Source organism: Solanum dulcamara, chromosome 4 (assembly GCF_947179165.1).
Source record: "Solanum dulcamara chromosome 4, daSolDulc1.2, whole genome shotgun sequence".
NCBI classification, from domain to species: Eukaryota; Viridiplantae; Streptophyta; class Magnoliopsida; order Solanales; family Solanaceae; genus Solanum; species Solanum dulcamara.
Window position 1 is genome coordinate 38,781,206 of NC_077240.1, and position 17,911 is coordinate 38,799,116.

Here is a 17,911-nt window from a genome sequence, read left to right on the forward strand (position 1 = left end):
ATTCCTATATTTTTTAATCCAAGATATTTAGTTGATGATAAGAAAGGAATCTTTAACCATCACACACGCTCCTCAAAAGGGAAAACCTTGAGGGAGGGTTATATGGAAAAATAGAATAACTTATAATTTTGGGTGAGAAGAACAAGCAGAACACCCAACCTGGTGAAATAAACAAGATATTGTAGCTTTGGTGGGTAAGAATAGGTGACAGTATGAGACCTAAATTCATTGTTTAGATAAGCATATCAAGAATTCATCGTCAAGTGTTCACATTAGTAAAATATTATACGTGAGAACAAACTGATAATTTGCTAATACATATTAATTCACACATTAACAAACTTCCAAGAGAAACTTGCTATAGTTCCTCATACAAGCACTTAGTAACAGAAATACATTGATACATGGGAGTGTGTCTTGACGATTGCTTAGCCAGGAGGACTTGTGGAAATATAGGAGCACCGTAAAGAAATAACGAAATATGGTCAAAGACCAATCTCAGCTTCCATTTTGGAAATGTTGAAGGGGCAACATCACTTTCCATAATCCTTCCTTTTACTAATCTGCTCGGCTAAGTACTCAGTAGTGATTGAACTTGTCATTGCACGTTTCTCCTGTAAAACCCCAAACCAATAACCATCCTAACCTCAAAAGACCAACTTAGAACAGAACATTTTATCATAGATGCTGAGATAAAAGTTCTTAACTAACAGACGATCAAATATCTCCATGTCCTATATGATGAGGGCCTTAGACCACATGTCAGGAGCCTATACTGCTTGTTAACTTATGTCGGCCCTCTTTACATGGGTGAGGGAAGTTAGTACAGAAAAACTTCATCGAAGCTGCCAGAAGCTGCATGAACACACAAACTGAAATTAGTCAGGATTATTGTCAACTCCACCAAGACGAAGAAAAAATATGAAGAGGAAAAAACTCTTCAACATGTAAGAAGTCAGAGAAAAACCCTTTTTACAAACTAACACCCAGGTTTTAATGTATGACACCTAAACAAGGAGCTCCATCTTCATATTCACGGTGAATTATCTATAACACGTAGAAAAATGAGTTTGGACTTCTGTCATTGATAAGACCACGCCAGTAACTTCCTTCTTTCCCCTTTAGTCAGGTCCTTGAAATGAAAATCGGTCATCTTAAGATCAAGAGAGGTGTTCAATAAAAAGCACCAGCATATTTTTTTTCCCGATCTCACGGAGAAACAAGTAATATAACAATTCTTTTAGATCATAAGATAGCTGGCCATGTTGCTTTCTTTCTTAGTTCATTCCGTTCCCGTGGATAACACAAGTAAAGACGAAAATGACTAAGTTAAAAGTCTTCATCTTCATTTTAGGGAAAAATTGAGTTGAAATGTAGAATATTACCACAATCTCAATCCACATAGATGTAGAACATCAACATTTCACATAGGAGATATATAATGTGAAACTTTTTGCCAGCCAATACAAGCATATTAAAAAGTAAACCAGCTAAAACATTATCAATCCAAGCAGATATTTAATTGATGCAATTCTTTGATAAATCAAAATGGAAAAAGAATACAATGTTGAATGAGGTGATCAACATCATCTCCATCTTTGTTAAAACATATGCTACCAACTCACTGTAACTGTAGGCCTCCTCCTTAAGTTGTTGGCTGTCAAGATGGAACCTGATGCTGCACTCCAAGTGAAGACAGAAGAGGCAGCATTCTTAAGTATTTTGGGCTTCCATGACAGCGACCACATCGGAATTGACCCATGCTCATTAAGTGAAGTAGGATATGTCAGTGACCAAGCACGACAAAGCACTCTCCAAGGGCATGGAATGTCTAATATTTTGGTTAGAATATCCACAGTAATTTCTCTGTTAGATACTCTGGTTGAAATAAAGGAAAGGTCAATTCAATTCTCGATGGAATCGTGCAAAATTATCCCCCTAACTGGAATATTATTTTGAGATCCTTGAACATATTCGAGGGTTCAATTTTACTATTGTAACTTTGGCCGCTACGATGTGACCTCACTGAAAAGTACCTTCTGGATGAGCCCTTCCGTATTCACTTTTCAGACACACCAATGTGTTCTGTGAAACTTCTACCTCATTCCATCCCAAAACTGTAAGGGTTTTGTTAAAGGTAAGTCACATGATTACTGTCCACTGCACTTTTAAGTAGTTCAGCAATTGTAGCCTTCTTTAGCAGTCGTGATGGAGAGAAAAATTGAAAATTCACTTTCAGAGTATCTTACAGCTCACATCAAGCCCAAATCTTTCTCTGACTGCCATTCCTGACCAAAAATCTAATTAACCTTGAGAAATAATCCTTAAAAACACGAATATGGTCTTACTAACAGAGCTAGAGATTAAGTTTTCCATGCCAACATATCCTGTCCTTAGCACTGATAGAAAAACATGACTGTTATATTTCAAAACCCCTTACGACTCCTGTAAGATGATTGCATAAGGTATTTCATTTTTTTTAAAAAAAAACTGGTAAGATGTGTGTGAGTGTGTATATATATACACACACACATTAAAACAGTACCATAACAGTACTATCTACAATTACAAAACCCAACCATGCTTATGACTATTGCTTCACAAAGAAGCTATCATATCTACAAGTTATTCAGTCTCCTCTAGATAGTTTTCTTTACACCAAAAATGAAACAAAAGAACGAAATTCATTTGACTTTCTGCACAAAATAGCATTTGCCTTTAAAAACTCTATAATTCCTCTCCTTCCAGATTGTCCACCATATACAAGCTGAGACAAATTTCCACTTTTTTTTGTCTCACTGCACCACCATTATAGTTCCAACACTTCAACAAGTCACAACTGGTTGCTGGCATAGACCAATTTTATACCTACCATGTTCAAAAAGAGTTGCCACAACCGTCTACTTGGGACAGTGTAGTGTCGAAACAGATTGCTGTTGTTTCTCTGGCTGCACCACACAGATAACAACTAGAACATAGATGAAATCCCCTTCTTCTGAGATTTTCTGAGTGAGACATGCTTCTCACTACAAGCCAAGAAAAACATAAGACCTTGTGAGGTGCTTTAGTCTTCCATATGAACTTACATAGCCACTGGACAGGTTGTGTATTTTGTGTAATCTGGAAGTTATCGGCTGACCTGACAGTAGAGATTCCATCACCGCCATATTTCCTGTACAAAGTATCCTCGGATTCTTTGAAACCTTGGAATCTGAAAAACTTCACAGCTCTTTCCAATTTCCAGTCATGTAAAAACCTTCTGAAAGTGAAATTCCACTTGTACTCCTTTAACTGATTCAAAATTTACACCTGATACAGTAGCAATATTATAGAATTTAGGGAATAAATCTTTTAAAGAGCCATGCCCAAGCCAGTTGTCATGCCAGAATAGAATTTTCATCCCATTGCCCCCTTTTAAGCTAAAATTTTCTGCCAAAAAAGGCCACAAGGATCTAATAGCTTTTCAGCCTCCAACTCCAAAGGAATAGTTCTCACAGTATTAGAGCACCACTGGCCTTCTTGGCCATAATCATGCACAAACCTCCTCCATAAAGTATTGGTCTCCAGGTTATATCTCCATAACCACTTCATCAGTAAACTTTGATTATGAACTTTGAGATCTCTAATATCAAGTCTTCCATCTCTATGTTATGCATTGTACTTTTAATTTAAATTAATATACATCTTATCATTTAAATTGTGTATTCTTCATAGTGAAAATTAATAATAATTTTAAATTATATCACTTAAAGTGACTGAAAAAATAATATTTGAAATATTTTTAATTCGGGATGAAAGTACTATATATTAAATAATATATTTTAAAACTCTTCATAGTGAAAATTAATAATAATTTTAAATTATATCACTTAAAGTGACTGAAAAAAAAAATATTTGAAATATTTTTAATTCGGGATGAAATTAGTATATATTAAATAATATATTTTTAAAAATGTTATATTACATTAAAAAAGAATTACAAATATTAGAGACTTAATTAATGGCCTTATATGATTTATAATATGTTAATTACAAATGTTGTATAATAGATATAATAATATAATAATCAAAAAGTGAAATAGAGAGTGTGAATAGGAATTACTATCCTAACTCTCTATAATTGGAGACTAGAGGGTGAAATAGAGATTGGTTGGAGAGGGCATTCTCTATTTTACTCTCCAAGTTTAGAGAATGGAGAGTAAAATAGAGAGGGGTAGGAGATGATCTTATGACAATTAGCCATCCTCTGAAAAAACTTAGTGCTCTTGCTTTAGCCATAGTATTCAAGATCTTTGTCTCCAAGAAATTTCTTCACTTTTTGCCACTTTGTGATACTCCATTTAAAGGCTAGCTTTCATTAATCATTATTAATTCTAATTCATACTCAGTTAAAGGTCTTCACTCCTGAATGGAGTCCAAAGAGCTAATATTGCAAAGTTTATCAGCCTTCTTGACCTTCCGACTGGAGTCCAAAGACCTTTTTGCTTGAATGATCCCCTTCCTTAATTTGGGTTGATATCTTCTAATTGATCTTCATTGCTTGATTTACGCCGGATTTCTCATCTGTTTATCTTCCTCTTCTTTTCCTTTTTGATCCCAACAAATCATTGCTCCTTGATTTATCTTCTTTCCATTTCCGATTCCAGTGAATCACCCCTTTCCTTGCGAGTTATTGTTCCTCCTGACTTTCCATTAATGCCATCAGCTACGTTCTTCTCCATTGAAGAACACTTAGAATTAATATTCCTTACAGGCTCGTTTGGTATGAGGGATAAAAATAAATAGTCTTGGGTTAAAAAAATAGTCGTGGATAAAAATTTGGTGTCTTGTTTGGTTGTCAAGTTTGGGATAACTTATCCCACCATTTATACCATAGTGATGGAATAAGTTATCCCATATACATGGAGGGATAGCTAATCCCAAGATAATTAATCCTAGGATAACTTGTTCCCAACCAAATGACCCCTAACAGGACTGTCGCAGCAAGTCTAAGTATCATTTTTTTCATTATAGAGAACTCGTATCTTCATGTTTCCAATATCATTCACTTCAAATTGAAATTTCGATAGCTGGCTCGGCCAAACCGAGGTGTGGCCCAAGGTCAATGAAGTGAGTTGAGAATCATGAGGTCTCAAGTTCAAATCCAAGCAAAGACAAAAATACTAGGTGATTTCTTTCCATTTGTCCTAGCCTTAGTAGGTAGGAGGTGGCAGGTATCCCGTGGAATTAGTTGAGGTGCACAAAAGCTGACTCATACCATGATTATTAAAAAAATTCAAATAAATTTGTTGAATGCTAAAAGAATGAGGAATTTACCGAGCACCCCTTCAAAAACCTCCTATAAATCAGTTTCTTTTGCATTACTTTAATCAAAGTATGTCAAAGAGAAAGAGAAAGTTCAATCTTCATTATTAATTTATTTTGTTTGATAAACAGTAAGTTTGCATTATATCCGAAAACCATATTTACAATAGGGACTCTAGAATGCTTCTATCTCTATCTATAATGAATCAAGTACATCAATAACAGCATAGACTAATTAGAGTATAACTGGTTACACCAAAAACAGAGCAGTAAGATAAAGTTAATCTTGATCTTCTGCACTTCATTTTCTACAACTTCATAGCATCTGAAGTTCCTCTCCTTCCACATTGTCCACCAGATGCATGCTGGGATGAGTTTCCACCTACACCTATTTTTAGATATTACTCTTACTTCATCGCAGATTCTCAGAACTTTAGAAACCTTGCCTGGCATGAACCATGTTAGGCTTTTAAGGTTCAAAATAATACTCCATAACCTGCCTGTGAACTTGCAATGTAGAAATAAGTGGTCGACTGTCTCAGCAGTCTCCTTACACAAAAAACATCTAGAACACATGGGAATTCCCCTCTTCATTAGATTATCCAGTGTAAGCACAATTCCTCTTGCTAATAGCCATACAAAACAGGAGAATTTATATGGAATTTTGACTATCCATGGCCAGTTGAGAATCTGGTAGTTGGACTGATCCAATTGATAATAAGCGGCATTAACCTTGTATACCCCTTTATTATTACCTTGCCACCATAGAGTATCCTTTCCTTTTTGGAGACCTGAGAATTGGTTCAAAGTGTTGAAAAATCAGTAACTCTTTTGATTTCCCAGTCATTCATGTCTTCTAAAACTGATATTCCATCCTTGGGCTGACCACATCTCTGCCACTGTTTTGAGATGATGATTAGTTAGGTTGTAGATATCTAAAAAGACCACTTTCAAAATGCCAACTTCATGCCATTTATCATTCCAGAAGCTACTCTAATTCCCATTAGACACTTTTATCTTGGAGTGTGCTTGTATTTCACTCCACAATAACCTGATGGATTCTCATAAGCTTACCCCATAAGAAGTGGTGACCTCCTTGGCCATCCAGTTGTCCACCTCCTCATATTTAGATTTGATAACTCTAACCCACAATTGTTTTTGTTCTGTCGAGTTCCTTCATAACCATTTCATCCTGAGGGCTTTGTTGTGAACTTTCAGATTCTTGATCTCCATACCTCTAGTCTTTTTACCACACAAAACTACTTTCCACTTGACCAAATGGTACTTCTTTGTTTCAGAGTTGCCATTTCACAAGAAATCTCTCCTGATGCTATCCAACCTACTGATGACACCTGCTGGAATAGGGAACAAGGACATCATGTATGTTGGAAGGGTATCAAGAGTAGAGTTTATGAGAGTAGTCTGCCCCCCTAAGACAAATAATATGACTTCCATCTGGCCAATTTCTTCTCACACCTTTCTAAAACATTGTTCCATACATTTGTTGATTTTGATTTGGCCCCCCAAAGGCATTCCCAGGTACACAATAGGAAGATCCCCCACCTCTCCTCCCAATATAGCAGCAAGTGTCTCCATATTAGTCACTTCATTTATAGGATATAACATACTTTTCCTCCAATTGATATATAGTCCTGAGAGACCTTCAAAGAGAACCAGAATAACTCTAAGATGTCTTAAATGGTGCTTATCTACATCACAAAAGATTTAGAGTGTCATCAGCATATTGTAGGTGGGACTCCTCAAGGCTTTCAGAATTAGGCTTAGCTACTTCAAATCCCCTTATCCATCCATTTGTCTTGGCTGTTTTAATCATACTGTTAAGTCCTTCCATAGCAATCACAAACAGGAGGGGGGACAAAGGATCCCCTTGCCTAAAACCTCTCAGAGCTTTGGAAAAATCTGTTGGGCCACCATTTTTAAGGACAGAGAACTAATTGTGGATATGCAGAACTTTATCCATTTAAGCCATTTGTGTCCAAAACCCCATCTTTTCCAGAAGATTAAGTAGGAAGCTCCAATTTACATGGTCATATGCTTTTTCTATGTCCAATTGGCAAAGGATCCCAGGTTTCTTCTATTTTTGCATGGAGTCCACAGTTTCATTAGCCAAAAGCACAACATCCTGATTTGTCTACCTTGATAAATACCATTTATTGTTCATCGACCAGTTTTGAGATCACCCCTTTCAACCTTTCTGTGAGAACTTTATAGAACAATTTATATACACTGCCAATTAAACTGATGGGCCTGAAGTCTCTTAAGTTATTTGACTCCTTTCTTCTTGGGAATGAGAGCAATGAAAGTAGCATTAAAACTTTTTTCAAAGAAACTATGCTTGTGAAAATTATGGAATGCCTCCATAATGTCCTGTTTCACTACTTCCCAACAACTGCTAAAGAAGTCTATTGTGTAGCCATCTGGCCCAGGAGCCTTATCAGTAGCCCATAGTTTCAAGCACCTGAGTACTTTCTCTTCATCAAACCTCCTCTATAAGTTCTCTTTCTCATCATTGCTCAAAACTGGGCAATCAGGGCACACAACAGTAGGCCTCCATTGAGATATAGATTCTAATAGAACTCAGTGATGGCTTTTTCCATTCTGAATGGATCTTCTTAGACTTCCCCTTGAATCATCAATTGATCAATATTATTGAATCTTTTATAAGCATTGGCAATTTTGTGGAAGAACATGGTATTTCTGTCACCTTCTTTCAGCCACAGGGCTCTAGACTGTCACCATGATATTTCTTCCCTCTTGATCAGCTCCTCCAACGGTAGATTCATAACAGCCTTTTTCCCAAGATTTTGCTTCTGATAAGGGTCTATCTTCCAAATTGCCATCTAATCTTGCCATTTTCTGTAGTAAATTTTGCCTCTGCATTCTCAGATTCCCTTCAACAGACTTGGTCCACTCTTTCAATTTACCTTTAAAAGCTTTCAACTTCCAGGCAAGGATATAGTCTGGCTTCCCGAGAAAGAGAAGGAGCTCCACCAATCTTGGACTCTATCTTTGAAACATGTTGTGCTCAACCACTAGTTTTCAAATTTGAAGTATCTCTTGTTCTTAATCCAACTACCCCCTTGTAATGAAAGAGGAACATGATCAGATGCCAATCTTTGTAGAGTAATTTGTTTTATGTTATTGAAGCTAGTATCCCACTCTTCTGAAATCATAATTCTATCAATTCTGGAGACTGCATCTTGAGTATCCCCTTTAAACCAAGTGTAACTCCCATCTTGTAATGGTAGGTCAATCAACTTAAGATCTTCTATAATGTCTGAAAACTCCACCATCCCCCTAGTTCTCACCTTTTCTTTGATGAATCTAGTGGTGTTAAAATCTCCATAAACAACCCAGGGACCTTCCACTAGACCTCTAACAACAGCCATTTCTTCCCACACCTTCCTTCTTTCAACATAACAATTAGGAGCATATACTCCGGTCAAGTGGCAGGCAAAAGATTGAAAAACAGATTGAAAAACAGAGCTTCAAATTTGCAAGTTAAAGTGTAGGATCCTATCTTTAGAATCCCCCCCTTCCATATTTTACTATCTCAAAGCATTAGGTTAACCCCTCGAGTGCCACTAGCCTCTAATTGAGCATATTTGATCCATCTACCACCGCAAATTTGTTTGACAATATCATAAATGTCCCCCTCCAATTTAGTTTCCTAGAGGCAAATGATGCCGGCCTTCTAGTCCACCACCATACTCTATACAATCCTTCTTTTATCTCTACTGATCAACCCCCTTGCGTTCCAGGAAACTAGTTCGAACTGCATAGGTACAAAGCTAGGATCTTTCTTCCCTTACTTGCATTCCCACTATTTCTAAATTTAACACCAAAAGAAGCTATGCATTTGAGTTCTTGTGCACCTTTGAACCTTCCTTTCTTACACACACTATCTGTCTCCACCTTTCCTGCATGCCTGCTGCTGTCAACATGTAGGAAAAGCTCTAGAGCTTCTTCCTTATGCCCTTGAAAATCAACCCCCAATAGTTTGCTTAGTTTGACTAAATTTTGTTGAACCCAATCAGAGTTTTCTCTCTCCCCCTCACCGATGACTTGATGTTGTTGTACAGGTAGAGGTACAACCTCTCCCATCTCCCAGTTATCTGAAATGGTAATTGTGTTCTACTTTTCGATCACTGCTAAATTTTCCCCTTGTTTAAATTCTCTTCAAATCTGTCCTTAGCATATTCTGTGTGGGAGAAAAGCTCTGGAAGAAGATGAACCCACATGAACTACTTCGACTATATTTGCAATGACTTGATTCCAAGATGAGGAATTAACCATCTTGTCTCTTTCATGTGGATGCTCTTAGTATCAAAGAATAGACCAGCTTCAGCAAAATGATCGAATGTCTCTGAGTTGGCCTTTCCTCCTTGGAAGTTATTTAGAATTACTTGGAGGGCCGCTGCATCAGGCCCAAAGTCTTTATTCACAGACCCCTCCAAAATAGGCCCAATCTATTGGGCAAAATTCAGATCTTCATTAAAGAAGCTCATGTGCTTCTTACGTGTATCTACATTGGGCCCTCTTCCAACTGTTCTCTCTAGCTCCCCACATGTTGACTAGACCCATCTAGACTTGGGAGATTATGAATTTTTCTTGGTGTGCAGATGGATATTCTTTTTAACCTCTGTGTATAGACTCCGATCAGTTTCTTAGATGTTGCAATAATTGTAGGATAAGTTTCCACAACATCTGACTATCTTTCAGCCCTAGATTTACTCTTTGGCCAATAGGGATGTGGAAAGTGATGCTGTCGTGAGAGATTGAGACTTCCTTTGGTAGGTTCGTTCCATCATTCTTCACCAAAACTCTAACTTATTTGAGATGATTTTTGAACTCGGACTCCTCTGTGGACACCCATCCACCATAAAAATCACCAGTTTCTTGAAAAACATTCTGCAACCACAGGTGTATAACAGCTTTGATCCAGGTATTCTTTGCTGGAACAGAGTCCACAGATCTAACCACCACCGGATTCCATCATTGGAGTTGTATTTTGTGCTTTTCCCAGAACCATTGCTCTTGAAATAGCTTCTCCGCCATGAATCTGTTCAGGAATTCGAATAAAAATAGACCCCCATACATCTCGTAAATGTTCATCCCAAATACATGTTTCCAGGTGGAAGACAAACATCTTTTTAGATTAGCCGGTGTAAGTCTTTCTTGGAGTTCCTCCCCAAAGCTTCCAACTAGGCTTCTTTTCAAAAGTTCACAACCCTGAGCATCACTACCTCAGAAACTTCAAGGATGTTTAGATTTTTCCAAACCTCAGCATTCCGAAGCTTCTCTGATTGCCATTTACTCTCCCATAAGGCCTTGGCGTAGGGGTAATTTGATTTAGTTAATCTTGGGGGTGCTTCCATAGGTAACTTCTTGGAGCATTTAATGAAGCTTTCCACCTTAAATGTTAATTCCCTCCACCCTGAATTTATTGTTGGTTCAGGGACTATTAATATTATTAATGGGAAAAGGCATAAATTCCCACCTGAATCAGTTACACACTTAAACTATCATGGCGATCTATTACACACCTAAATTACCTAAAAGTGAAACTATTACCCCCCTACAACTGACGTGACAAAAAAAAGCTCGTCAGATTCTGTAAAGTAAAAAAAAAAATCACCCCACCCTCACATCATTTCTTCCTCACACCCACATACCCTCCTCTTCTTTACACCACCTCTACTTACTCCCATTTTGAATCTTATTATTTTTCTTTCAAAATTCATTAAGAAGAAGAAGAATTCTTCTCCCCATTTTGGTGGAGAAGACGATTGGGGTTTGGAAGGGGGTTGGGGGGGTCGAATGAGTGGTTAATAATTAATTAGAAGTTAATTAGTATAAAATATAGTTAATAAAAGAAATGTTAATTAATAAAGAAAAGAAAAAAATATAAAAAATCGAATGGTAGTAAATAATTAATTAGGAGTTAATTAGTATAAAATATAGTTAATAAAAGAAAAGTTAATTAATAAAGAAAAGAAAAGAAATATAAAAAATCGGATGGGTAGTTAATAATTAATTAGGATTTAATTAGTATAAAATATAGTTAATAAAAGAAAAGTTAATTAATAAAAAAAAAATATATAAAAAATCGGATGGGTGGTTAATAATTAATTAGGAGTCAATTAGTATAAAATATAGTTAATAAAAGAAAAGTCAATTAATAAAGAAAAGAATAGAAAAAATATAAAAAATTATAATTTCTGACATAGCGATGACGTGGCGCCACGTAACAGCGAGTGTAATACACCATATACTATGAGAGTAGTGTTATGCATTCAGGTGTGTAATAGTTTCACTTTAGGTAGTTTAGGTATGTAATAGATCGTCATGATAGTTTAAGTGTGTAACTGACTTTTCGGTACAACTTCAGGGGAGAATATCCCCCTGTTGACTGATATTATGCTCAAATATCTTATGTATCTGTTCTATTTTCTGTTATAGAATTGCTCCACATCCCGCTCAGAGAATTTCCACCTTCTAGGTCTGCTATCCTTTATCACTTGAGGCCTCGTAAAGAATGAAACTGATGCATTCCATACATTTGTTGCTCATCATTGTTCTTCTCATCATCTTCCTATTTCTCTTGACCCACTCATACCACACTTTGTTGCTGGAGAACCATCTAGTCTGGTAATGTCAAAGGACTTAAAGCTTGCATTAAAGATTTAAAGTAAATTTTGTTTTCCCCCGTGCCGAAGAAAAGATTTTCACAGAAGGTGATAATCTTGAGAGAATAGAGAAGAGAAGGGCAACCATTGGACAAGAAGTTATATTTAGTGAGAAAAATATATGGGTCTAGTCGGGAATTGAGTTTTCGGTGGCCGGCAAGTATATTTGGATGGTTTCGAGGAGAGAGAAAGAGACAAAGTGTAAACTTCCAGATTTGAAGGATTTTCGAAGAGAGAGAAAGTCTAGAAGAAGGTTAGAGAGGATCGAGAAGAGAGAAAATTGATAGTCATGTCGGAAAAGGTATTCCGGCGACCATGAAGGAGAAAGGAGGACAGAGAGAGTGGAGGAGGGAGATTTGAGGCTTACCTCGAGATTCGTGTTAGAGAGCCAATTTTTCCATTATTAATTTTACAGATCTGAGATATGCTCTTTTCAATTTTCATTATTAATTTTAGTGATCTAAGATTTGCTCTTTCTTTATGGAAGATGAAATTGACTTGTTACAATGGTGGAAAAGGTGCTTTATTGGTCGTGAGGTGGAGTTGGGGAATCTTAAGTTGTTTTGTTGGTGGTACTGACTAACTCCACGAGATACTTGACATCTCCCACCAGCTATAGGTACTAGGTGAACTGTTCACCAAGGCTAGAACAAATGGGAAGAATCACCTAGTATTTTTGTCTCCATTGAGATTTGAACCTGGAACCTCATGGCTTTCAACCACTCCATTGACCACTAGACCACACCCTTTGGTGCAAAAGGTGAAGGTGATACTTTAAGAAGGTGAAGGTCCTCTAATGGTGACTTTTAGGGGAGTGGATGGTGGAAGAGAAAAAAAAGGTGAAAAATATATTTTAAACGGTAAAATACACGTGCTAAGTTTGGTTTGTGGCATTTTAAGGGTGTGTTTGTTCCACTTTTAAAAAGTTGAAAGGAGTAATAGGACCCCTTTAAAATAAGAGTGTGTTACAAAAAATTCAGGTATAGTATAAGCATCATTTTAGCCATTTTCCCCAACATAAATAGAAAGGGTGAATCAAACAATTACAGTGAACTTTGAAGGCTGCTCATTGATCATCTTAGAGTATCAGACCCAATGCAGCATAAAATTGAAACAAGAAAACCTAGATTTTCATCGCCACACATGATCCATTTCAAAATAATGGACTTCAGTTTATAATCACTCAAAATCGAACAAAAGAAATGGAGACGGGAACTAGAAGGGGAGAATGGAACAATTACACATTGAAATAAAAAGAGCATGCATCGAAAATAGAAAAGAGGAGATGAATGCAAATATGTAGCGAAAATAAAAGGGAGAGAATAGACAAATATCAAACAAGAAATAAAGATAAAAAGAGTAATTTCTTACCTTGAAAAACAGAGATGGAATTAGAGATGGAGCTTGATCCTTGAAGACTGAGAGTTTCGAAGAGAAAGAGAGACCGGTTCTGAGTGAGAGAGACTGAAGAGGCGGGACGGTTGTGATCTTGACTCTTAAGAAGTTGAGATTGTGAGAGAGATACGGTTAAGTCAAAGAGAGTGTTGTGGTTTAGGAAATATCCAAGGAAAGCCCTAAATGTTTTGTAATAGAAAGGAGGAAATTAGATATACACTATAGAGCCTAGTTGTATCTATATACACATGTCCAATTCAGTTTCTCAGTCGGTTCAGGTGTTAAATATACCATCCATAACTGAATCATGGAACCATTATAATTGATCATTGAATTCATAAACCGAATAAAATGATCCAAAATAATTATTTTGGTTTGAAATTTCTGGTTGAACCGGACTGTGCACAGCCCAACCTAGATGTAGATATCAAACACTTAGATGCTTTGATTAACATTACATTAAGAATTGCTGCTCACTAGTAATAGATCACAGCTGATTCATAACGTGGAAACAAGAAAAACATCTGTCGTAATAATATACACAGATATAATCTATTGAAAAATCTAGTATTTTATTTAGTCAACTACTAGTAACAATACTTGTGAACAAATAATAAACACAAGCCAACATCTGAGGCATCACCGGTCCATAGAGCAGCACCTTTACTTTTTAAACTTGTCCATTCCAACTTTACAGTACATTAGACTGGTAATATATTACAACCAAATCCAACTTTTTTCCTTTGCCTGGCAGTACCCATCTATGTCCTTGCCTACATAGCATCTTTTACCATTTGGGATTCACAATTGCAAATACAGTGATCAGGGGAGCAAGGATGGGAAAAGGTAACTTTTATTAGCTGTAGGTTTTTCTTTGTCATGCATGAATGGGAAGAACATAAAACTAAATAGCAACTTAGAGATCCACACAAAATAAAAATGCACAGGGCAACAAAAGAAGAGAAAACAAGTGGAACATCAAAGAGAAGATATCATAACAGCATACCTATAGTAACTTATCAAGAAAGCAGTCATACCTATAGTACATTAGGCCAGCCCTGATGGGTCAATAGCATGGGTATGTTCATGATTGGCTAACAAGCAGCGTAGCTTGTGAGCATTAAGTGATAATCACTCCTGAAGCAAAGATACTATGAAGAAGTAATGGGTTCCAATAGCATTCCCCTTTTTCCGCACTCCCTTAAAACATCCTGCGCTTCTTCAATACAACCTGATTGAATAAGTGAATCAAGATATAGTTTGCATGTCAAAACATCGGGGATGCATCCATTTGCTTCCATTGAAAAAAACAATCTCTTAGCTTCATCAAATCTCCCTGAGTTACATAAGGCTCTGATAAAAGCACCATAAGTATGATTATCAGGGATCAAATCCAGCGTCAACATGCTTACCAGAAGCCTTTGTGCCTCATCAATCTTATTCATCTTACAAAAACTTTGAATTAAGGCATTGAAGGAGAAAACATCTGCCTTTATTCCATCACCTTGCATTTTTCTTAATAATTTAAGTGATCTACCAACATCCCCGTGGACACAAAGTGCACGAATTAAGATATTGTATGTTACAGCGTTTGGAACAACTCCCCATCTTACCATCTCTGTGAGACAGTCTAAAGCATCGTCAATGCGGTTTACTCTACAAAGACTATCAATGATTGAACTAAACGTGAAAATGTCTGGTCGAAAACCATGTTCCAGTAGTATGACTAGTAGCTCATGTACCTTCTTAACCTCCCCTACCTTGGAATATCCACTAATAAGAGTGTTAAAAGTTACAATATTGGGAGTGACACCTCTCTGAAGCATATCTTTGAAAGCATCTGATGCTTTGTCCATCATTCTGATTTTGCAAAAGCAATCAATAACCCGGTTATAGAAGAATGTGTTAGATACAAGACCATCCCTAAATATCTGGTCCATATATTTGTTCCCCTGTTCAACTCTCCCACCTTTATAAAGAGCATCAGCAAGTGCAAGATAAATATCAACACTAATCTTCACCCCTCGAACAGTGATGAAGTCTAACATCTGACAAGTATCATCAAGCTCTAATCCTTTGATTAAACAAGTCAGTGCAATGTTAAGAGTTGAGTTATCCAGGAAGTAACCTCTATCAATTGATATTCTTAATAGTTGAGCTGCTTCTCTTGGCGAAAAATTAGTACTAAGGCAATGTAGCATGGTAGAACAAGCTACATTAGGCAAGACATGTTCTTTCTCTAACCATCTACATAACAATTCAAAGCCCTTATCTAGTGTCACACACCGAAATACTCCATTAACTAATGATCTTACAGTAGCTTCATTTGGTACAATGCCCCTACTCTTCATTACCCCTAAGAGCTCAAATGCCTCGTCCACCCTTTTAGCATTACAAAACCCCTCAACCAAAATTGTGTAAGTAAACACATTGGGAGAGTATCCCACTCCTTCCATCTGTTTCACCAGACGAAGTGCCTCCTCCACAACCCCAGCCTTACAAACTCCATGAATTAGAATATTATACGTAAACTTATCTGGTTTACAGTTATCCACCTGCATTTGCTGAAACTTTAAATAGGCTAAGTCAAGTGAATTGCACTTGATCAATGCATCGATTACCGCATTATACAACCTAGTGCTAGGAGTGAGCCCCAAATAAGAAACCTGCTCCAAAATGTCAGTACAGTACTTCCCCAACCCTAATCTCCCCCAACTACCAATTAGAACACAAAGCAAGTCCACATTAATTACATTTCCAGAGTTTCTGATATCTTGAACAAGCTCAGCTGACAACAAAAGGGGACCTTTCCTATAAAGTACATTACCTAAAACCCCCTTAACTGATTGATTATTCGCAAAAGAGGGAAAAATCTTCAAAACCCAGATGTAAAATCTAAAAGGGTGTAATGGGTTTTCTTGATTTTGCAAAATACTAACAACTGCTTGCTGATTCAAAGTAACCCTCTTGGCTTTATACTCATGGTTTAGCAATAAATACCAGTCTTTTCTTGCAAGAATCAGGGAAAAATACTCATGATCAACAACACTTGCTCGAAAGTTTACCTTTTTAGCTGCTAAGGAAGTGTTGGAATTCCAATTCAATGAAGGCTTACTGGGTGAACATTGTTGAGTGGTGGGGCTGCTGTTAGTCGCAATATAGTCAAAATTTGAGGGTTTTGGAGTAATGGGTCTAAGGGAATTTTGGTTTTGTTTAGTGAGATTCGTGAAAGCAGGTGAAGAAGCCCTTGAAGCTACAGAGGAAAACCCCCTCATACTCTTTAATTCCCCTTTGGAGCTTATGGTTTATTTATGAATGCGATATGTTTTGTTCTCCAGTGTGATTAATTTTATCGCCCTGAAAATTGAGCCACAGGTTACCCAAAAAAAAAAAAAACTCCAATTAAAAAAAGGTGACCATCAGGATAAGTTAAATCATTTGCTAATTAAGGGATTAAGTTAAATAAGGTTGAAGTGTAATTTTAAAATTTGTTAAACTTTTAAAAAATATAAATTTTTCTACACTTTTCTAATAGGGCCACAACTCACTCATTTCAAATCAGCTTTTTTCAAAAAAAAAAAAACATTCTCTTCTCTCCATTCCATCTTCCTCTCCACTCCAAAAATCTCCTAAGTTCTTCAAGTTTTCTATTTTCTCTTCATTTTCGTGTCGTCCTTTGCTCTTCATCTTCGTCGTCTTCTTCTCTTGTCCTCAACATTGTCATCGTGATAGAGGTAAAAATTTCTCCAAATAGTTAGGATTTTGAGTTTGAATTTTCATAGTTTAAAAAAAAAGAATATGCATATTGTGTGTATGCTATGTTTATTGTTTCTCCAAATATTTCATAGTTTATTGTTGTTGTTTTTTTGCCCTAATTCATTGTATTCATTATTGTGATGGTGTGACATTGATGAAAATATGAAGAAATAAATAATGTATGAATGACATAGTAAAAAATTAAGAGTAAAACGGTGTATAATTGCTACAACAATTTCAAAATTTGTTTGATTTTTTTAAACAGATGAGGTACTTGTTGTAACCGCCCTCTCAGCTATTGAAGAAAAATCATTAGTTGCTTAATAAGTCGCAAAAATTTAAGTAGTTGATGAACCAATCGCTTAAATTGATGCAACAAATTTCTTAACTTGCAACCTTAAGTTGTCGCAACAACTTAAGTAATTGATGAAGCAATTGCTTAAATTGCTTCATTAAATACCTTAAGTTGATGCAACAACTTAAATTGTTGACGAATCAACTGTAGTAAATTTCTTGAGTTGTCTTAAGGTGTTGTTACTATTTAAGTAGTTGATAAAGCAACTGCTTAAGTTGATGCATCAATTTAAATTTTTGATGAAGCAACAACTTAAGTTGATGTAGTAAATTTTTTGACTTGCAACTATTTAAGTTGCTGCAACAAATTGTTGTAGTAGCTTAAGTAGTTGATGAAGCAACTCTTAAGTTGCTACTGAGAATATCTTAAGGTGTTGCAGTAGCAACTACTG

General features: G+C 36.4%; 1 protein-coding gene across 3 annotated transcripts; it reads right to left on the reverse strand.

Moving 5' to 3' along the window:
- Positions 1 to 205: 205 nt before the first annotated feature.
- Positions 206 to 16,777, reverse strand: LOC129887342 (putative pentatricopeptide repeat-containing protein At3g16890, mitochondrial). Of its 3 annotated transcripts, XM_055962404.1 has the most exons (3): positions 14,447 to 16,777; positions 13,386 to 13,588; positions 206 to 855 (listed from the first exon to the last, which is right to left on the reverse strand). In XM_055962404.1, exon 1 carries the CDS (start codon positions 16,682 to 16,684, stop codon positions 14,561 to 14,563), a length of 2,124 nt encoding a protein of 707 aa, XP_055818379.1. In that variant the 5' UTR covers positions 16,685 to 16,777; the 3' UTR covers positions 206 to 855; positions 13,386 to 13,588; positions 14,447 to 14,560. The 3 variants fall into 3 exon arrangements, with proteins under 3 accessions (XP_055818379.1, XP_055818378.1, XP_055818380.1); XM_055962403.1 differs by lacking the exon at positions 13,386 to 13,588; XM_055962405.1 differs by lacking the exons at positions 206 to 855; positions 13,386 to 13,588 and adding an exon at positions 864 to 2,288.
- Between the last annotated feature and the right edge of the window lie 1,134 nt (positions 16,778 to 17,911).